We start from the raw sequence: 23502 nt of genomic DNA on the forward strand, positions 1-23502 counted from the left end.
CTTTCCCTAGCAGCTTAACCTAACCATAACCATCAAAAATGAATGCCTAATCCTAAACCTCAGCCTAAATCTAATCATAACCTAATTGTAACCCTGACACTAAAACCACATTTTGAGTCTCAAAAATGCCTTCAAACTCATAGGGATCCAATGTCAGCATTATGTCTTAATGAATTGAGAGATACAGTTTCACTGGGAGCAAAAGTAGCAAATCATCTAGGTTTTAAGAATGTGTAAGCACAAGGCAGAGTTTAAATGAAACATTACTTTAATGTTGACACTATAATCACACTTCACTTCTGTACAGCTGGAGCGCATTTTTAACAGAAGGTCCCAAAAACTGCAATGTGTGTGATATCAAAGTGGTCTTTTGACATAGCTCAAAGGTTCTTCTGTGTTATGATACCATCTGGTGTGGTGTTTGAGAGGGGTGCGTGTGTGTGTGTGTGTGTGTGTGTGTGTGTGTGTGTGTGTGCGCGTGTGTGTGTGTGTGTAGAGAGGGGACAAGTATAAATTAGGAACAAAAAGACACAATGTGTGACAGTGTGTGCGTGTTTTTAAAGCACCAAAACTGCTACTGTCAACTGAGCGCTCTAGAAATGTTTCTGTGATTATGTGCTCGTCACTTTTAGTGCTGCCACAGTAGGCCCTACCATATGTCAGGTGACTGTCTTCCTATTGCAAAAGAAAAAGTCAATGAGAAAACAAGTTATAAAATGTTTAATGTGTAAATTTTATTACATTTGTTCCTGGAATGTTAGTGAAGTCTATTAAAGCCCCAGTCGAACAGGCCTAGAGTCCAGTCAATGACCCTCTGGCAACCTTCCATTGATAGGAAGGATAGCGCTCACTGGAGGTCGTTGAGAGTCGCTTTTGGTTGCTAGCAGTTTGCCGCGGTCACTCATAGTGTGGGAGGAAGATGTCAACTTATCTACAAATGTCTGCCAATTGTTCACTTTCAGTGAGTAAAAGTTGTGACTATTGGCTAAAACCGGTACAACTTTTACTTTGAAGGCAAAGTACTCCGTTTCAGTTTTTAATTTGCTGTGCACTTTTTCAAGTTTCATACAGTTTTTTGAGTAGTTGGCAAATATTTGCAGACTAGGCAGTCTTTGTAACCAATTTCACCTAGTGACTGTCAGAAACATCCAACAACCACTCACCAAATGGTCGGGGAATAAATATTTTCATTCAGTAACAGCAGGTTGTCAGGTGGTCACTGACAGATCTCCAGGCGTGTGTGACTTAGGCTTAACTACAGGTGATTATTGTACATGTGTGCCTGTGCTGTCTTGTAGAAATCTTGTATGAACATTAGAGCAGTTGCACATACAAGGACACTGTCATGAACCTTGAACCACAGTGAAACATTACTGGATTCAAGGTTTTGCAGGGCACCAACAACATGGGAACTGCAGTTCACAACACAAAAATAACATATGGAAAACGTTCAACGAGTTGCTCAGAAACTTCCCAGTACATGTTAACCACTTCAAGAAAAAGTTCATTTTTTAAAAACAAAGTAACCCTGTACTGTACATAACACATGACAGATAAAAGATAAAATAGGTACTCAAATGCATCTTATGATAATGAAAAAACAGCGATCAAACAAATTGCAGTTATCATTGTGAACAACACTGTTCATAGGAGCGTTCTTTTAATCTTTACCAATGCTGCAGTCCAGATGTGTACTGGTCACATTATGCTTTAACTGGCAGTATAACAGTAGAGCTTCATGATTAAATGCGGTGTGCTGTAGTTAAATATACATTAAGTGATTTAAACAGTATTGACGAGGTAATAAAACATTCACGAAACAAGAATAGTCAAAGATTGTGACTACTCAGTATTGATTAAAAATCTCAACTGACCTTTGAATACTGTGATTATCAGATCAGGTGATTGCTGACACAGTTGATTAATAAGGTGACATGATAAGCTAGTTCAGCCCACTAGATATGTGTAATGGAAAATAGTGCATAAAGTTTGATTGGAAGTGTGTGACAATACGAACAACTACCAAAACACAACAATATGCATATTTTCTGGCCTTGTTATATTTTTTGTTTGGTAAGATGTGGACTCGAGAAGACATAAATATATCTTTACACTAGCAGTTCCCACTTCCCACTTGTGTGGCAGCTCTGAGAACATCCCTGTCCTCAGCTACCTCAAATAGTCAAATGCATGAGTAAGACTTGCATGGAGGCAGGCGTGAATGTCCTTTTGTATTGCTTGGCTGTGAATTCAGCGTAACAAATGATCAACGGCACCTGAAAACCCTGTTTATTAAAAACCTTTTGCCATGTACGGTAAAGAAAAAAAAAATTCAGTGTATGGCAAAAATGTTCCTATTGATTCAGACCTGACTTGGAATATTTCATTGTAGTTCAAAAACACCTTTGAATACCCACTTACATTGCTTCACAAGAATTTTACATTCATTCTGATTTATTATTGGCCTCTAACAGTCAACTAATATCACTTGTATTTAGACTATCCATACCACGTACATTCTTTAAATGTCAAAATTGGGATTTAAGTCACAAAAATAACATGTTAAAAAACCCAAAAGGTTCAACTATAATGCAAACATTTAAATTACTTTTGTTGGGAGCATAATACATTACTAAGAATAAAACCAGTTTCCGCTCTAATGCTGGGTTTTCAAGTACAAGATTTTCTAGGATAATCACACATACTGATACCGCATGAGGGTCTATTACACCATGACAACACTGGTTTGATTACGCCACAGCTACTGAATGTTTCTCCAAGTTGTACGTCAGTATTGAAATGGTTTTCTTTCAAAGTAAGACAACCACAACTTTAAAAAGGGAAACTACGTCAAATTTAAATGAGTCTTAAGTCATTTAAGTAAACATCAACACTTTTACAAACTGATTCATCTATGCTTTATCAACAAACACAGCTTTTGAAAATAGACGGGATTTTGGAAACAGATTGATTCTCCCCGTGAAGGGATCTAGTATGTAAGGTATGTTTGGCAGTCTGGCATCCACAATTTTCAAGATATCATGTTCAAATGGTGTTTGATAGCAGATACCAATAATAGCTCAAGCTAATTTAATTCTGGTGAAAATCAGATCAAGCTGGAGTTACGCTCTCTGAGTGCTCTTGTTTCTGATTGTTTTTCCTTTTAAATAAGTACAGCTATTATCTTGCCCCAGTCCCAAAGGGCTCCCACTGTTTGCTAGGAAAAAAGTTCTCCAGCTGGTTGGTGAGCGGTTGCTGGCAGTCACTATAAAATCAATTGCTAAAACCTCTTTCATGTAAGCCTTGAGATCAGACAGTGATCACCTGGCTACTAGGGAAAAGTTTGTATTTTGCGATGAGGAAATGAAGCTGCTAGAGGTTGGTAGCTGTTGCGAGTGTAGAATTTGCCACAAAGAAGTTTTTGATTTGGCACTAAAATCCTGTAGTTTGCACGGAAGATGCCGGCTTGTCTGTGAAACTGTGAAAAGAGCAATGCAAATTTTAAATGGAGACCCTTCGCATTTAAAGTAAAAGTTGCGCCTCTTGAAACACCTTTTTTTTTGCAGCAATTAGGTTCAACTTTGAAGGTTATTATCATCCGTTTCCAGTTTCAGACATTTTCAAATTTCACTACAGCTCAAAGTATAGTAATCGTTTCCAGGCAAGTCGGTGTATTTCATGCAAAATACGGGTAACTGCAACAATCGGCTAGAGGTCAAAGCATTTGCAGAGAGGTGTCCAGAGCAGCATCCTTTTTTGTGACCAATTTCACCAGTCAACAGCTGGTTGGGGAATACACAGTTTTCTCTGGAAAACTCCAGCTGCCAGGGTTTCTGTGCCTGTGTGAATAAGTCCTTAAGTTGGACTTTAGAGATATTTAGTCTCATGTGAGGTTTTAGATTATCTCATATTCAGAGTATGGTACAGATTAGTATAGACTGAAAATACAAACCCTGGTCCCTGCAATTGGTCCAACTGCCACTGGATATTAATCCGTACTCTTAACACATGAACAGTTCCCAACATTTTTAAACACTATTCATTATCTAGTGAAGCATTTCACAAAGATCCCACCAACCACAGGCTATTCCACTCTGATTAGATAAACATAAACCTCTTTTTTTTTTTTTTGTTTTTTTCTTAATAGAAGTTACATAATACGCTTTTATTTTAAGGTCCTTTCAGTAGATACTGGCGATAGTACTTAATGTGTCACATCTCATCACTGTACTATAAGTTATGTAACTTTAGCAGTTTGATTATGTGAATATTAAACACAAAATATTCATTACAGTGCCCATCTGAGGCACGGTGTTAGATACAGAGTCCTGTCAAAGTACACTTCACCTCGTGACAGTGTCATAAATGTTATCCATTACAAAGACAGAGCCACATACTACAGTTCACACTGCTTTCCTGTAACTACATCTGGAGTCTGCAGACTCATTATAAGCCTGACGATTAGGCAGTCGTTCATACTGTCACTTCTGTCTTGCTGTTAGTGACATAGTATGGTTGTGGAGGCATGTAGCGAATGGTGTCCAGCTCCTTTTCTGTGATGCAGAGTTTCTTTGGGCCATAGCTCTGTCGGAGTCCCAGTGTGTCCTTGCTTTCCCAGGATCTTAGCACGCCTGGACTGGGAGCACTGCTGGCGCTGTAGTACAGTGACTGGGAGCTGTGGCTCTTGGAGCTTTTATACTTGTGTCCATTCTGCTTTGACAGCTGTCTGGGAGGGCTGTAAGGATTGCTCGGCTCTGGCTCCATATCCACACCTTCCATTGGAAGGCTACCTTTGGCTGTCATCTCAATCACTTGTCGACGGTTGTTGTGAAAGCTGTCATTAGCTTTCTCCGCTAATAAACACAAAAATAAACAAGAGATTTATTGTAGCAAAAAGTGTGTGCGTTTGTGTCATCATCATATATTAGACATTGTTTACTAAAACAATAAATATATACAGAAAGAAATCTTTGATTTGGCAAAAGTGATGCTGTAATTGGCACAGACACACACACAAGCATATCCTTGCACCAGTGAAACACAAATCATTGTAGCTCATTATAGCTCATATATTCGGACCACAGAGCCTCTTGTGTGCACACAAGATGCATCACATCACCATCCCCTCATTCATTTTTGTTTTGATTGCTCTTGATTGTCTCCTGTTCCTGCTCTCATTTGCTAAGATTTGCTCCCTAATGATAAGTTCGTTTGACGGCACTTCAGTGGATTAGCGGCGAAGAAGCATCAGCTGCTTGTGCCATCACAAAGACTGCGAGCAGTGATTGGACCTCGTTTCACGCATGCTGATAGCTGTCATCTCTCCCATGCTCAGGTCCGTCAAACAGAGCCAATTGATTTCAATGGAATCTAAATAAAGCATTGCACTTCTGTGTTAATAGCATTATGCACAGATCTACAAATACCATCACTAGAGACTTGGATGTGATCGGGTCAAATTAGGACTATTTGTTTGGAATTATTTTTTCCTTCAGTAATCAATGTGATAAGTAGTTGGTTAACTATAGTTCATTCAGATTACTGATAAGGTTAATATAATACAGTGGGAACAATACATTTCAAAACTGAGGTTTTGAAGTTGGAGTTTATTGCTCTTGAGGATATATGAACACACCAATCGAACAATAAAAGATACTTGCTAAATACATACCACTACAATATTGTTACTTAAAGTGGAACTGAGAAGTGATTTTCTTTTCTTTACCCTGACATTAAAAGCATGTCAAAAGATATTTAAAAAGATATTTTTAGCCACGTTTCTAAGTAGTACTATTTTGACAGCTTCTATAATTTCTTGTTTAAAGTGCTGCTTGTCCAGGAACTGGCTGTAGACTTTCCAAAATTAGCCCATGAGAAGAACAACAAACTTGCTTCTATAAATAATCTTTCAGTTCCCCTCGCTGTTGGCATTGATGGACGGTGGATTAAATCACAAGGATTTCTGACAGCAAGAGACTTGATAGAGATTCAAACCAACTATTCTCCTTTATAATAACAAAAAAGCACTTGTAAAGTTTTACCGCTGTATTATGTAAGTAGTATCCTTGGCATGTAGATAATAATCAAATAAGAAAAGCTAGATGTATTAGATAAATTGTTGATGTTAAACTAAAAAGAGAGAGATGTCATCTTACTCTTTTCTGTCTGTTGATATGAGCAACTTTTAACACCAATTTTATTGAAATGCCAAAGAATATTTAATGAAGATTTTCATCCAAAATCTTTGCCTCATTAACTTCTGAACTTGCCCTCATGGTTACTCATATGACAGATTGTTTCAGCTCACTCACCCTGACACTCTTTATAGATCCAGGGAAATCCTCATTAATTATGCAAATTGCATTTATATCTGATGTAAGATCCTACCTAATAAAATCAAACAATGAATTTCAAGTGCTTTTTCACCATATGTTTTTTTGGTTTGTGATAAACAACCTCTTACCCACAGCCTTGAGTGTGGTGTACTTGTTGAGATCCTTTGGGTCCTCATATGGGCTGATTATTGGTCCCACACCTGGATATGGCTGACTTACCAGAGTTGGTACATGAGCTGCATTGTTCATCTGGTTGCTCTCTAAAGAAGGGCAATCAATAGTTATTAATGCAGAAACTGAATTACAGTTTCCTCTTTAAGTGCATTTGTAAGCAAGATGTCAACAAATTTAAAATGAGTCATAATAACACAATAGCTTTATTACTGTAGCAGTTTTCAAAACACACAGTTTCATGGATGAAATAGACATTAAAAAAATGTACATTTCTATAAGCATGCAGTCGATCATGCGGGCCTTCCATTTCTTCATTCTTCCATACATGCATTTCCTCTGAGCTATAGGCAAAAATTAATGCAATAATGGAACAGATTAAGGAAATACAAGCCTATCTATGTGAGCGCATTGCAGCCGTTTGAAACGAACTACTGATTCAGGTGAGCTGATTAGCTGAGAGGGGCTGATCTAAAGTTGAGGCGCTACAACCTCAAAAGTATGGTTGACTTTGGATTTAAAACAAGTGTGTGTGAAACAGTCAAAAGACCCTGATCAGGTGTTTACAGAGGACCAACTGCTGGGAAAATAAGATTCCATAATGCCTTGCCATGGATGTAATTTACATGTAAATAATAACATTTCAATATTGCCGTCAAATGAAATTTAGAATCAGTGTCGGGGAACAAAAACAGGAGTGATGTGCAGGTTTTTAAGTTTTTATTAGCAGCTTAGCTTTTGTGTTCTGTGCTAACTGAAGACGGGCTAGTGGCTAGGTTTGATCTTATCACTGATAATAAGTAACTTTGCTTTTGCTACACGCATTAGCTCTTTCGACATATTTTGACATAAATATGAAACAGAAATTACAAATGTTGGGTTTTTTTCAGAGTATGTTTAATTCAAGTGTACTAGTACTAGAAACTGCAATTCCTCTAGTGGCCATGCTATTAAATAAATAGCAAATTAGTCCTTACAGACAGACAGCTCAATCCAAAAGTGTTTTGTTTTGGTCTCTATGGATAGTCGAAGGAGCTTGGAAAGAAAAGTGTCTGGACTTCTTTAAGTTTCCTTGAAGACGTTTCACCTCTCATCCGAGAAGCTTCTTCAGTTCTAAGAGCAACAGGTGGAGAGCCCCAAAAGAGGAGTGAAAGAAGCCATCTATGTCCACTGTGAGCGACCATCTTTGAACAGAGGCGGTGGCTTACAACACCAACTGTCGGCCATCTATAATCCACTTATGAGATCCCTTCCCAGACGCCTTAACGCCCACTCACATCCTGGGCCATTTGACCTCAGTAAATCACATGATAGGGTGGGGCCAGGTTTCACCTGAAAACTTGGCTGATTGTGACCCACACCCGTTTTCGCGCCCTGGCTCGTGTGATTAGGTAGAGAATCAACAGGGGACACTCCCATAGGGTTTAAAATCTGGGACTCTCCACCAGTTGCTCTTAGAACTGAAGAAGCTTCTCAGATGAGAGGTCAAACGTCTTCAAGGAAACTTAAAGAAGTCCAGATGCTTTTCTTTCCAAGCCCCTTAGACTACAATGACCTGGTTGACTGAGAACCTTCACAGACACGTCTCCATGGATAGCTTCTTCCTTCATAACAACACTAGAGATAGTGATTTTGATACTAGAGTTAGGGGCATGGCTACTTTAAAAGGTACTTGATCATGTTTCCGCAGTGCTTTTTTGAGCTTTATGGTTTGCAGTGTGGTATAGTCTGTGCACAAAGTTTATGCTTCAGGTTTTATGAATGAAATTTTTGTATTTTATTCACTTATTTAGTCGTGTCTCAGTCAGCTAGTGATGTTCAGTGATGTCAAACTTCCAAAAAACAAATCAACTGTCCAGATGTGAACATATAGGCTAAAACATGAAGTGTTTTCTTTGACCTGCTAGTGTCACTTTCCTTTAAGTAGCCTTTTCTTGGGGAGCCAGCTGTAGAGCTGAACTGCTCTTTGTAAAACCATCCTAATCGTATAGTAGACATCTGGTAAATTAAGGGGTGCACAGCAGATAGACTGGCCCCCTGCCTACTGGCATGACAGAGCAAACAGATGTTCAGAGTGTCTACTCCTACTTTAGATTGGAGAACGTACCAATTCACAGCCGGCTGTTTGAGGACTGCGCTGTGTGCTGTGTTGAATCTGAGTAGAGATATCAACATGCTTATGGTTGTACATGTTGTGGACAGTTTTAATTAAATGTTTGTTTATTATATTTATTTAAGTTTACAAAGTTTAAAATGCAATGATTCCTTTAGCCCCATTGGTCTAGAATACATCTCATAAAAACAGATCATTAATACAGAAAATGGGTTAATTAGGCTCCTATTCCCCACTGGTCAGCAAGAAACTTTATTACTGTGCTAATTAATTCAGAAAGTCTCAAATTATCAATGCTGTCTCATGAAATGATGCAGAGGACAGCTGCAACAGATACTTCACCATAGACAAGGGGAGGGTATAATTAGTACGAACAGATTTGGGGATTTTAAATAGCAAAGGATTAGTGGTGCCACAGTGGTCGTTATATTATAAAAATATCTATATATCAAGCTTTCCTTTCCTGGGACTTAACTTATTCAGTTCAATAAAAACTAAAGATCATCTGTGATCAAGGACATTTTACAGTAGTTCACTAAAACAGAACTAAAAAATTAAAACTAGTTGTAAAAAAAGTTTTTAGTTAACTAAAAATATTCAAAAAGGCAAAAGGTAACAAAAAAACAATATTTTGTACTTGCAAAGCTAATTGAAACAGGAAACAGTTATATTTCCGTTTTTGTCTTTGTCAGTGTGGTCAAATTTTTCAACAAAATGAGCATCAGGATGACAGCATGACATAAGAGTCCAATAAAGTCAGTGGAAACAAATCAATACAAATCAATATGTGACCCTCAACCTATGAATTAGAGGTTTAAGGTCATGGTCTGAGCAGGAGACTTCAGTAGAGATGTGAGTTGACAGTCCAGTCCTTGTACCTGCTCATTTTCAAGTCACTGTTTTTACTGTTAGTGAAGCCAGTTAACACTGACTTATGAATCATTCAGGCATAAGAAAGACACCTAAGTCAAGAAATGACATGGTATTGAATGTGTCCATAGCAGATAACTTAGCAAAGAATTTTAAATGGTCTTTTCTTTCAGTCGTTTGGCACTTTTTTATCAGCAGCCTGTTGCAAGGAAGAAACAAGTAATTTCCTGTACAGTATGTCCTCAATATTTTTAAGGAAACTGAAAAAGTGGAGGTCAAAACATTAGTGGTGACAAGTCTAATAGAGTGATGAATCCAAATGTACCAATCTTCTCAAATTTGGGGTCATAGGAGGGCTAGAGCCTATGGATGGATATATGGGTTCCTGTTCCAAGCTGACATGACTTTGTTTTTTTCAAAGTGTACAAAACAAGTCAGGAGAGACGTACAACAGTGAGCGTCTGCAGCTGCGGTGGAGGCTCTGTCAAGGTTTAGCTGTTGGGGGATATGCTGGAATTATGAACGCAGAAAACTATCATCAGATTTTGATCCATCATATATTACCATTTGGAAAAGATCTGATGCAGTTTCTTCACTTTTCACCATGCCAATGACTCCAAACACACTGCTGGTGCAGTAAAACTGTCCCTGAATAGAAATACACAATGGAACATGATCAATCATGGACTGGTCCTGAAGACGTGAAAACGGAAAACATCAGTGTTGGTGGTGAGGGTGAGGATGTAGGTAGGAGGGAGGACTGCGAAGCTGTCGGCAGCCAACATTGTAGATGCCGTTAAAATGATCTTTTCTTGGTAAAAGAAAAAAGAAACCACTGTTCTGTGTGATGACTCAAATGACAGGCTCTCAAACACATCACAAAAGAGCACGAGGTCTCAAATACCATTGTCCAAGTGAAGACAACCATATTGACCATCTGTAAAATAAGGGGAGGAAGAAAAGGTTCTACAAGACAGAAACCTGGTCCTGTTTCAGTTATTCACTATCTCGGGCCAGCTTAACAACTAGCCTATTTTATTTTTACGGGATGTTCCTCTATTAATTCTGCTTATCAAATTCAGGGTCCTGGGGAGGAGCTGGTGGATGGATAGATGGATGCAGGAATGGATGGGTTCCTGTTTCAAGCTGACATGACTTTGTTTTTTGCACCTTAAAATCCTATGAGGCAGATTATTTATGTATGTATGCATTTATGTATTTATTTATATTTGTCTCCCCTACCTTGAAAACTGAAAACACCAGATGGTCCCATTTCAAGTTGTTTTAATAACCGGAATAAATTTTTCCCCCAAGGTGTTCTTTTTAAAAAAATGTTTTTTCATGGGCTTAGCAGGTATTATTACATCATGAGACCCTGGTGTTAAAGTAAAACTACAGTATAATGGCCATCCTGTAGTTTGTGTCTTGTTTTGTCTGTCCATATGCTTCATGTACATGCTTCATAATTCATAGTTGTCCATATATGCAAATAAATATTCTCTCGGTCTCTATGGATCGATGGAGTATAAACGCTTTAAACGGACTGTGCCATGCTTCCTGCTACCTTTAACGTCACCAAGACCTGGTTTGGTCATGAAGAGAAAACAGTGAAACAGTGGAAGAAAGTCCAGCCACATAGTCACTGCTGGTAAAAATAGTCAAAACGTTAATACATTTAATCAAATCCCTACATTAAATCTGTCTGGTTTAAATTGCTGTCATACTTTTTTTCTGAGCTTATTGACCTGTTTCAGTTTCATACAGTTGTTGTAAGTGGGCCAGCCACAGAGGCTCTCATTCAGCCTGATCTTGTTAAATCTCATGGATTAGAACTTTTGCTTTCATACCCAGAAGTTACTTTACTTTTAATAAAAGCAATCGGTTTACTCTTTGACATACATGTTAAATGACATTCCTCAATTAAATATAGTTCCATGTAGTGCAATTTCCTTTTGGATAAGCTATTATCTGTGGAAAACTGTCCATGCCCTCATTTGTTGGGCCACAGTCTCAGGCAAGTTTGTAAGTGATACCATTTGAGCTGTTTCACCTGACTTCTGTTTATCTGATACTCCAGCCAAGGTCAAAGTCTAGGTATCTGCTTAAAGGCAGAGACCACTGAGAGTAAATATTTTAATTCCCATACTCTGAATGCTTTGGTAAAACTGTCATTTCAACATTTGTCATAAACATTTGATCTTTTCTGTGTCTGGAGGTCTCGAGTAAATCAAATTTCCTCTTGAAAAATGGACACTAAAATTGAAACTGGGAGCTGATTTTTTTTTTTAGCATCTGATGTCTTTTTCAGGATTCCAAACTCAGCATCATTAAACTGATGTACTGGTGTGTACTATTGATTATCTTCCTCTTTATTGCATATTTTACTCTGATTGAGTGCCATTTGAGCTTGCACTGTTGTTGTAGTCACGGCTTCTGTGTCAGCTGCTGGTGGAAAGTAGGCCACTTCTGAAGAGTTGTAAGGTTAAAGACTCAATGGTTGATGCGGGAAATAAGTGAGTTAACACTCCAGACACAGACACCTCCCTGGAACTCATAAAAGATTTAAGAGAGTATTTTGGGAGCTGTATGCCCCGGAATAAATGGTACAAGGAGAAGTTTTGCTCTTATTTACAGGCACCCTACTTTCAAGTTGGTAATGAAAATATTAATTTCTTTCTGATTGAATATCTTGACGTTTCTACCAGATTTATGAAAATTTGAATTACCAAACACATTTATATATTTATTTCAGTTTATGTATTTAAACATTTGTGTAAATTACTTGATCAAATTTGAGCAGCAGTTTTCATTTAGGCATGTAGACACTGTGAGTACAACCTGACCTCCAAATAGCAGCTCATATGCCAATCATTACAACCAAGATGCAGAAGAGCACTTCTGACCGCACAACACAAATGTTGAACATTGAAGTGGATAAGCTACAGCAGCAGAGAACCACACTGGAAATGGTCAGTTAAGAACAGGAAACTGAGGCTACAATTCACACAGGATCATCAAAACTGAACAACAGAAGATGGGAAAATGTTGCCTGATATGATGAATCTTGATTGCTATTGTGAGATTTGAATGGCAGGATCAGAATTTAGTGTAACTACCAGTCAAACATTGATTCACCATGCCTCATATCAATAGTTCAGTCTGCTGCTGGTGGAGTAATGGTATAGGACATATTTTCTTGGTGTAGTTTTGGCCCCTTAGTACCAACGGAACAACATGTAAATGCCACAGCCTATTTCAGTATTGCTGCTGACCGTGCCAATCCCTTTATGACCACCGTGTACCCATGTTCCAGCAGGATAATACTTCATATTACAAAGCTCAGATCACCTCAAACTGGTTTATTGAGCATGACAATGAGTTAACTGTACTTAACCAAATCTTTAAAAGAGCACCTTTGGGATATGATGGAGTGGGAGATTTGCATCATAAATATGCAGCTGACAAATTTGCAGCAACTGTGGGATGCCGTCATGTTAATATAGACCAGAATCACTGAGGAATGTTTCCAGCACCTTGTTGAGTATGTGCCAAGAAGAATAAAGCAGTTGTGAAGTCAAAAGGGGGTCCAATACTAAGAAGACTGACCTAATAAATTGGCCAACGAGTATGGTTTAGTCTGATAATTATTAAGTGAGGATTACTTAGTGTACAAAGCTTCATTGGTTTTTTTTGTTTTGTTTTTTTAACTAAAGGCATTAAAAAACTTTGTACAAACTCAGATATTGAAAACATGGTGAAGTTAAAAGTTAGTTAACTTTTGTTAGTTTTCTTAACATTTAAGTACATATAGTGCTGTGCAAAAGGTTGAGGAAGTTTAGGTATCATATTATGTAATCAGAGAAACATTTTATTGGTCCCAACTGCATTTTGCATCAAGACAGCACCAACCACAAACCCACAGCCAAAATTATGAAGCTCTATATTCAGTGACGACAAGAACAAGGAGTGCTGCAGCAGATGGTATGGCCCACACAACGCCTGAGCTCAACATCATGGAATCAGTCTGGGATTACATCAAAAGACAAACGCAATTAAGACAGCCTGGATACACACAGAGACTGATAAGTTCTAGAGTATACTTGGGACATCCTATCCACCAGTGTACCTGTGAAAACTGGTGATGTTTTACAACTGAAGTGTGTTCTAACATTAATTTAATTTAGGAATGGTTTTTGTATCTTAAAGAGATTTTTTATTTACAATAAAAGTTGTAAAACAAACTTTTTACAAAAAAAGTTTGCTTACTGCAAATTATAACCGCTCGTGTTTTTCAATGCTTCCTCGCTTATATTTTTTATTAAATCTCCAACAATCAATTTGAATGTAATAATTTGTTATTTTAAAAAAAACTGAGCTCAGCAACATAAACAAGAGATTCACACAGAGACTGGTACGTAAGTAAGTAAGTAAGTGTGGAATCCTTTCCATTGTAAAGAAAAGACACAGCAAACAAGACTCACTATATTTGACTCTACTATAAAGAGATGACTTTATGAGTGCCAATACAGAGGACTCACCCCAGGTTGCAAGAACATTTCATAATTCTCAAGAAAATCCAGATTAAACTTAGTAAATAAAATGTGCATAAACATCTGCAAAACTCTGAAGCAACATTCTTAGGACAGATGCAGCAAAGATCAACCTGTACAGGAACTAGGGGAAAAATATGGAAAACGGACTACGTGATGCATGGCTATGTATAGTTTCCTATGCCAGTGAGTCACAGGTGTTTACTGATGCGATGGAAGACAGGTGCAGCTCCATGAATTTGGAAATGCTCTGAAAAGCTATTATTTTTGCCGGATGCAGTAAAGTTGACTGGAATGTGTGTCACAGTACGAATGAGGAACCCAAAATATACTGCAGAAGCAACCTGAAAGATTCAAGGCCAGGAAATGTAATATTTGTTAATGGTCTGCAGAGAAATCCAAAGTAAAATCCTTGAAAACAACATCAGATTTTATGCAATCACTGGCTGCAAAGGATTCATGATAAATTATTATATTATATAAAAACAATTATATAAATAAAGAAATAATTCCTCAACAGTTATTACAATATAATGGTTTACCCCATCATGTGTACTTTAGATTCTGCACTTTAAGATCATATTAAGCTCATATTAATCTCATAATGGCAACGCTCCTCAGAGTATTGGCCAGTCAGCTATAAGTGAGAATCCACAACTGAACTTTCTCTCACCATCCAAATAATTTTTCAGGTCACTATGTAGTCACATAGTAATCATCTTCTTTGAGCCTTCTCTACGAGTTTCAGAGTACAGCATGTGGCAGGCGGAAATATAACTATAGGTACACTCTACATTTGGTAGCTGTTTCTCAGCTGCTGTCATAAGTAATGCTGCTGAAATACATTTCTATCTGAAAATGAGGAAATGGGCTGTCATGCACCAGTGGAGTGTTGGCACTGAGTGGAGACTTTGTTCTCACTGGCTGACTGCCTGGAGTAAAAAGAGGCCACTCTTCACAATTACCCCCATGTACTCGGATGTCCAGCAGGACAAAGATATGATAGTCCCGGTAGCCAAAGAAGCCCTTGTCATAAAGACAGTGTTGCTGGTGTCTTAAGGAGAATAAGAGCTCATAGCCCAGTTTAACAGATTTCTATTATCTTTGACAGGCAGCAGATAAAGACGGGTATCCTACGGAGATTTACACCTCTATCTGTAAAATACAGTGGCTTGGGCATGCCACTAGAAACCACAGCTGTACAAGATGGGTACATGTGTCAAAAAATACCACCTCACCTCATGTAACCTTCCAGGGTTTGCTGTCAAGAAAACAATCATGACTCTTCTGTTGCCACCTCAATTACACAGAGTCCTTGTCATAAATTTCTAAGCTGCTGTGCTCTGAAATGGCATGTGCAAGGTCACAAAATAAAAGCTGCAACCGTCTTCTCCTCAATATAGTTAAAAAGTAGAGACTAACTGAATAAACACAAATCGTATTAGCGCTTTTGTTGTTTCTTTGTTTTGCTTTGTTTGGTTGGTTAGTTATTTGTCCTGTGAATGCAGACATCTCACTTCAGTTTCAAAAATCCCCTTCTGCCTTGAAATTGTATGAATGCACTGATGTATAAAAATACACTTGTACGTGACACATCACGCACAGCGGTCTTGTGTTAGCAATATTAGCATGATTGGTGTGATTGCATAACATTTCTTCAGCCTTTTAATACACCTGATTGCTGCTATTATACTATATTTTAACTCTGTAATGCCAAGTGTATTATGTTTGATACATTAGTTTTTGTCTAAGTTTTTGCGATGTCTACAATCAACAATGTGATTTTTTTTTCACAAAAAAATGAAATAAATTGCACAACACATTATAAAGCAATAAATTGCACAAAAATGCCATATGTAGCATATTATATTATATATTTTTTCATAAGGTTCAGTAAGCACTCTAGTTTAAAAAGGAGAATTTTCTGGCATTTATTTTGTAGTTGAGGCTTTACAGAGATTTAAAGAGATTTAACTCGTGCTTGTAAAGTCCTCCAGACCCTCTCTCTGTTTGTCATCTAAAAATGAATGAGAACATTTATTACTATTCATCACTCATCTGTGATCATCTTGGATTTATGTCTCAACATCTTAAAGTTGACAAGTATGTGCTAAGACCTAAAAGATTTTCTTTCTAATCACAGAATTCATGTTTTCACTAATTAGAAACCCTTGCAAAATAATAAGGGTGCACTTGCTGCGCCCGTAAATTCTACTGAGAAAGTGCAAGTGTCTGGGCCTCATTAATGATAAATTAACAAACTGGTGATTTTTATTTCCACCTGAATTTTTTTTTTTTTAATTAAGAGAACCATTTACCATAAAATGGCAGAGCATCCCTCATTCTTTATTTGAATCAGAACCTAGCTTAAATCATGTTATTTCTTTTACCTCTAACTCATACTTCCCAGTATATACTGTATAATATTGGACCTAATCAGTATCATGTCAGTGTTTATCCTAAGTTAAGAGTTTGGAATTTACTTTTTAAAAGTCAGATGTCTGGCTGTAGCAGCTTTTCAAAAATGAGTGCTGTTTGACTGTGTCTGTAAAACCTTTTTTATTACAATGGCATTTGCCATAATTATCCATCTCGTTGGGGCGTGGGGGTGCAAAGAGACCTTTACTGGCTGTAGCTGTTGAGGCAGAAAGTAGGTTGGCAGTAAGCAGGTTAGCATTAATAAGAACTCCTTTCTGTCTGCGTGCATTTGTGGGTGTGTGTAGGCGTTGGTGCTGACGAATGAAAGAATCACGGTGCAATATAATGGCCGTGGCATACAATATGTTTTGGCAACGGAAGAGCTCAAGGTTGTCAGTATGAGGGTATGACTAATATGTTCGCCAGGCTTGAGGATATGGGATTTTTTTTCCCCCTGCTTCCGATACTTCCGGTTCCGCACATTTAGGCCAAAAAGAAAACAAAAAACATACAAAGCTCACAGTTTCATATTTGTATTTGAAACAGTTAAGACCTTCGAGGGTGAGCTTTGTGGTACAAAGCAATTAGTCGCTGAAAGTGGGAATTTACTAGAATTAAAAGCTTATGATGGCAACATGAGTTAACAGATATTACCCATCCATCCTGTGTGCTCAGATACTGACACTGACACAAATTAAAATTTTTTTAACTGTTTACTGAAACATATTTCAATTATAGTATATAATGGACATGTACATAATTTGTAGACTCTTAGCTTTCCTTTGGAGGTATCCGCTTTTGAAATTGGATGAAGGTTTTAGGAGTTTTAGCTCCTTAACTTGTGCCACCCTCTTTTTACAGGGACCAAAGTATTTGGACAGTTGACTCAAAGGCTATTTCATAGGCAGGTGTGGGCAACTCCTTTTTTATGTCATTATCAATTGAGCAGATAAAAAGCCTGGAGTTGATTTGAGGTGTGGTGCTTGCATTTGGAAAATTTTGCTGTGAACAGACAAGATGCAGTCAAAGGAGCTCTCCATGCAAAGTGAGACAAGCCATCCTTGAGCTGCAAAAACAGAAAAAACCCATCTGACAAATTGCTACTGTATTAGGAGTGGACAAATCTAAGGTGCCGCACAGCAAGAAGGTCCTGAGTTCAATTCCACCATCAGGCCGGGGTCTTTCTGTGTGGAGTTTGCATGTTCTCCCCGTGTTTGCGTGGGTTCTCTCCGGGTACTCCGGCTTCCTCCCATCGTCCAAAGACATGCAGCTTGTGGGGATAGGTTAATTGGATAATTCAAATTGTCACTAGGTGTGAATGCGAGTGTGAATGGTTGTCTGTCCCTATGTGTTAGCCCTGCGACAGACTGGCGACCTGTCCAGGTTGTACCCCGCCTTTCGCCCTATGACAGCTGGGATAGGCTCCAGCACCCCCCGCGACCCTGAAAAGGATAAGCGGAAGCGAATGGATGGATGGAAATCTAAGAGAGCACTGGTGAACTCAAAAGACCTGGACGTCCACAGAAGACAACAATGGTAGATTGTTGTGAAGAGAAACTCCTTTACAACAGCCAACCAAGAGAACAACATTCTCCAGAGGATAGGCATATCGATATCCAAGTTTATCATGAACAGAAAATACAGGGGGTTTACTGTCAGGTAGAAGCCACTTATAAACCTCAAGAATAGAAAACCCAGATTGGACTTTCCTAAAAAAAAAATATTAAAAATTAAAATATTAAAAAATATATATATTAAAAATCCAGCACGGCTCTGGAAAAACATTCTTAGAAACCAAGATCAACCTCTACCAGAAGGATGGCAAGAAAAAAGTATGGAGAAGGTGTGGAAGAGTAAAATACTGCAGAGGCAGTGTGATGGTTTGGGCGTGCGTGGCTGCCAGTGGCACTGGGACACTAGTGTTTATTGATGATGTGACACAGGACAGAAGCAGCCAAATGAATTCTGAGGTGCTCAGAAACATACTGTCTGCTCAAATCCAACTAAATGCATTCAAATTGATTGGGTGGCATTTCATAATACAGATGGACTGACCCAAAACATACAGCCAAAGCAACCCGGGAGTTTTTTAAAGCAAAGAAGTGGAATATTCTTGAATATTCAAGTCAGTCACCTGATCTTAACCCAATGGAGCATGTGTTTCACTTGTTGAAGACTAAACTTTGGATAGAAAGCCCACAAACAAAGAGGAACTGAAAGCCACTACAGTAAAGGCCTGGCAGGGCCATGAGATCAAGACTTCAGGCTGTCATTGGCAACAAAGGGTTTTCAACCAAGTATTAGAAATGAACATTTTATTTTCAGTTGTTTAATTTGTCCAATTTCTTTTGAGCCCCTGAAAAGAAGGGATTGTGTTCAAAATCTTTTAGTTCCTCACATTTTTTATTTCATATCATCTTTTTGTTCAATACACTAAATAAAACTGAAAGAATGCCCTTCAACTACATCTGAGTTGTTTCATTTAAAATCCACTGAGGTAATGTGCAGAACCAAAATTAGAAAAACATTGTCTCTGTCCAAACATGTATGGTCCTATGATATGTATGTGCATGTAAGTAGATATGTATGCGGCTACTTACGGAAACTGTTAGTTGTGAGTCTGGTTTGTATGTTCTCATAGTGCTGACCGAGTCCAGCGTCGTCTGTATGTTCTGAGGCAGGATGGCGGATCACATGTGCAAGAGCTCTGAAAAGATGAAGAATGTGAATATGAACACATACATGAAATACGTGCAAAAATAAAATATAAGTAAAGATCTGTTTAACATGTTATATAATCCATAGCCAAATCTACTTGGGGTTAAAGTTGCAAAAATGGTTTTCATCAACTTTTCAGGAGACAATTCACAGTACTAAGGTCGCAGGCTTTGTTTCTGCAGTTTTAAGAAATATTGCAGCCAGTGATTGTTGCTCTTCTAAACATCTGCAACACTACTCTCAAGAGACAGACTGAAAAATAACTGAGGCTAAGTCATTCCAACTTTTAGTTCTTGAAGAGTTAAAACACTGGATCATATCTTGAAAGCAAATCTTTAGACCATGTTTGCCTCCTTAAAGCTTCCACACGTTACATCCCACATGCAGAATTTTTCTCTTTTAAGTCTTAGTCCTTGTTTGGCATAAACCAGATGTCATCAGGGCTTGGAGTTAGGTTGTCAACACTGCTTGTCAGAAGGTCGAATATCTTCACACACACCCCTTTCCAGCAGTGTATTGGGGAGGGTTGCATCTAACTATTTCTGTAACATTCGCACTCATTTCACAGCGTGACCGCCCTGCTGTGCAGAGGTGAGAAAGGAGATGGGATTTGATCTTCTCTCTCTATCTTGATTTTTTTTTTCATTCTTGAAAATAACAGAACTATTTGTGTCATTTTATTGTAAACAAACACATGCTGCACTGATAGATGTGAGGGAGGTCTTAACAGAAAATATCTGCTGCTCTCCATTAAATTAAACTAAATGCACCTTACTCTCTACAGCTGTTGGCTTGGAGAATCGTTATACACCTAGTTTGATTTTAACTACAAACCTCTAAACCTTGATGATATTTATGGATGTGATGTTTTCACATCAGCAATTCTGTCCTCAAACACATCTCACACTTCTCACAACTCTTGTGGTAGTTCCTGCTGCAGTCTCCAGGACCATGTTTTGCCATGAATACACAAATAGACTCACAAAGTGAAAAGAATACTAGCGCTGCCTCTGTAGCTGTCAAACATACATGCAGAGGACAGGGTCTTTGCAGACAGATACACAAGCACACTTGTAGTGGGAGATAAAGTGAAGATTACGTTGTTGTTAAAAAAAAAATACTCGAGATTTTACGAGCTATACACATGCATGGATTTTGACTAATTGAGGCATTGAGGGTTTTTTTTCCTAATTTCTTTTAAATAGCTATTTGTCTGTGGTACTCATAAATGGAGTAACTATGTTTTTAGGGTGGTCTGCCTCTTGCAATTATGACGCATGAAAAAAATTGTGAATTGCATTAAATCTTACAGTAAAATCCACTTAGACTCATTCTCAATCAGAATTTAGTAAAGGTTACTATGACCTCACCTCTTTCCTATTGTTCTCTTTAAGGAAATTTCTACAAATTGGGTAGAAGGATTGATTCAGTTGAGGCTTACAGATTACCTTGTAAGTCAAGAGTGTACTTCCAATAAAACATAGATTTAATGGGATACATTTGTGTTGAAAAGTCATCAACAAACATAGGTGTAAACAGACACAAGCGGTTCGCTGATGGTGATATCCTGGACTGCTCCTTAAGTCTCTCAGAAGGTCGTTCTTCCTTTAGTGCAAAATCACTGTGAGTATATATAGAGCATCAGCCCTGCATGTGTTTGTGTTTGATTGAAAGGCTGTAAATACTGCAAGCAAATAATGATGCAAGGCATAAGTCCCATTATAGGTCACCGGCTTGGTTTCAGTTGTAATGTACTGAAAATAGGCAGAGACCTAGTTTTCCAAACCCAATATAGATTATATCCATTTTTTTGTATTTACCATCTTCAATCTCGCTATAGATAAAGACCAAAAAGCTAACATTCAGCTTTATATTCTGCTTTATAACATTAACAGACTTAAGAATGAGGAAGATGTTTCTAAAGTCCGTGCGCTACCTCGGGTTGATAAGACTCATTTAGCGTGTATTTAAACAGAATCAATGTCCATATAAAAATAAAACAACCTGTTGCTTTGACTCGTTCTTGATATAAAGTTGGAACATTCTTTCCATACTGACGGAATTTGTCTAACTTGGGGGCTTTTAAATATTTAGACAGATTAAAAACAAAACAAAAAGTCAGAAACTGTAATCCAGCAGAACCAAAAGTTATTACATTTGTAGCTCACCTTGACATGTTTTCTCTGTGTGGACGCTGCGTCTTTTCCAAACCAAGCTTGGTGAAAATCCCTATCAGTGCCATAATGGCCACGACCCCGCATATGACATAAACAATGAGGTTGGTTTTATCCTTCGCGGACTCGAGCGCTACGTCCACTTTTGGCGGAGGTCGCCCTGTCATCATCCACGGTGGGGTGTCGTAGTTCTTACAGGTGGTCTGGTCCAGTCGGGAGCTTTTAAACGCGCAGCAGAACCTGAAGCCACAGGTGCCGCAGCAGTACAGGTAGCTGCCCGTCCTGCACACGAACGGCGGATCCCACTGGCCCATCACGTCGTAGTAGCCACGGCACTTGTCCTCCACGTGTGGGGTCTCCGTGACTCCAATCTCAGCCTCCATTGAGTCGTTAAATCCGGGTATAATATAGTCATCGATAGTTTGACCGGGTTCGCCCTCCGCATCGCACACCATAACTTTCACCAGAAAGTAACCGAGCAGCAGCTCAGTGCCCCGCATCATTGCTCACTTATTCCGCCCTGCTTGACGCCCTGGCGCGCTCTCACAAACTCGCAAGCATCTTCCAAGGAGATGAGATACAGCCATGCGTAATCGGGAAAAGGCTGATTCCAACCTCCATGCGTAAAAACAATATGCCACTCTGTACTTTTTTCTTTCCTTTAACAACAACAGCAAAACGATTGTTGTGGAAAAAGCAGTTCAGACACCCAAAGGGTCGCTTATAGTAGTAAATAGTTGGAGAGCATCACCGAAGCTGTGCCCCTGGCTGCGCTGGAGGGTGTCACACACCTCTGAGGCTGCTCCACTCCACAAAGCCGTCAGAGACAGAGAGAGTGGGAGAAAGACAACGCAAAGGACCCTATGAGCATGTGAATTGGGGGAGAGAGCGAGAGAAGGGAGAGAGCCAATGGGAGAAAGAGAGAGCGATGTGCAATAGCGCTAATTACAAGCCGTGACAGCCCATTATTATCGGGTTGTGTCGTAAAATCGTCTGTAGGCTACAATTCGTGATCCACATCAACCAAAAAAACAGTCATTCCAAGCAGTCATTTCCAAGTTTAGTTGGCAGGGCTTTGATGTGTAGAAGCAAACGGTGTTATTATTGAGCAACTTAGTGATGTCTGCACAGCAATGCAATGATTGATGGTTAATGAGAAATCATAAAGTAAATACGTTTTCAGGGAAGCTCAGCCAGTGTAAAAAATCTACACAATATTCTGTATATGAAAGAATTAAAACAAGTAGCTTTTCACAGTCAATTTTATTTTGTCCATAAAGATAAATGATACACAGAGTGTGTTACATTGTTTAGTCGACAGTTCTGATTAAAAAAGTGATGGCATCCATTCAAACCTCTTTCTTGTTTAGGCGTAAGGTCATGTTGAAACAGCCGTGACCTTTCAAGTTGCACCACGAAAAAAATGTCATTTGATCAATGACAAAAGAGTCCCAGAAATCATGCATGAGAAATTAGATTTAAATCATTTTCATCAACACACAAATGAGGTTCTAATAAATCTCAGAAGTTTTCATTTCCTCGAAGTCTATCCAAGGAGAAAACGTTTAATTTTAGCAGTTTTAATTAGAGCGGTAACCCTCCTGCCCTCTGTTATTGTCGCTTCTCCCACACGATTGTAACACAAGTGAAAACTATCATTCAGGGTGTGTGTTGTGGAGAAATTATCTTCTATCTGATAGGTGTAAAACTCCATCCAGCTTTTGGACCTGAATTTAAGATTAAAGCACTTTTAATAAACATTTTATTTTAATAAACATTATAACCTGTTTTATCATAAAAAAAAAAAAATTTACCATTTGTTGACCTCAGCTATTGATTACTAATCAAAAGGACGATGAATGAGTCTCGACAAGTATGGAGCTGCAAAAAAAAGAATGTGGCAAATTATTTTTAGACAAATCGTTTCATCTAAACTTATGATTAGTGAAAGGAGGCATACCATCTGCCACTTGAGAATTCTCACTCCTCTTGTTTGATGTTGAATCATCTTAGGTATGGAAGGCTACTTGTATTTACAGTTGGCTGTCAGAAGAGTTTTTGCTTGTCTTTGTGAATCTTTAAAGTTTACTATAAATAGTTATACACAGTCCCCAGGGATGAATCTTCAGAGTTCCAACAAAGTGCAGGCAATG

General features: G+C 38.4%; 1 protein-coding gene across 1 annotated transcript; it reads right to left on the reverse strand.

Moving 5' to 3' along the window:
* Window positions 1-456: 456 nt before the first annotated feature.
* On the reverse strand, window positions 457-22167 carry shisa9b (shisa family member 9b). Its single transcript, XM_026164513.1, has 4 exons — window positions 21344-22167; window positions 19058-19164; window positions 6464-6595; window positions 457-4853 (listed from the first exon to the last, which is right to left on the reverse strand). Exons 1-4 carry the CDS (start codon window positions 21850-21852, stop codon window positions 4474-4476), a joined length of 1128 nt encoding a protein of 375 aa, XP_026020298.1. The 5' UTR covers window positions 21853-22167; the 3' UTR covers window positions 457-4473.
* Window positions 22168-23502: the final 1335 nt, after the last annotated feature.

The sequence above is a fragment of the Astatotilapia calliptera genome, chromosome 4 (genome assembly GCF_900246225.1).
Source record: "Astatotilapia calliptera chromosome 4, fAstCal1.2, whole genome shotgun sequence".
In the NCBI taxonomy this organism is placed as follows: domain Eukaryota; kingdom Metazoa; phylum Chordata; class Actinopteri; order Cichliformes; family Cichlidae; genus Astatotilapia; species Astatotilapia calliptera.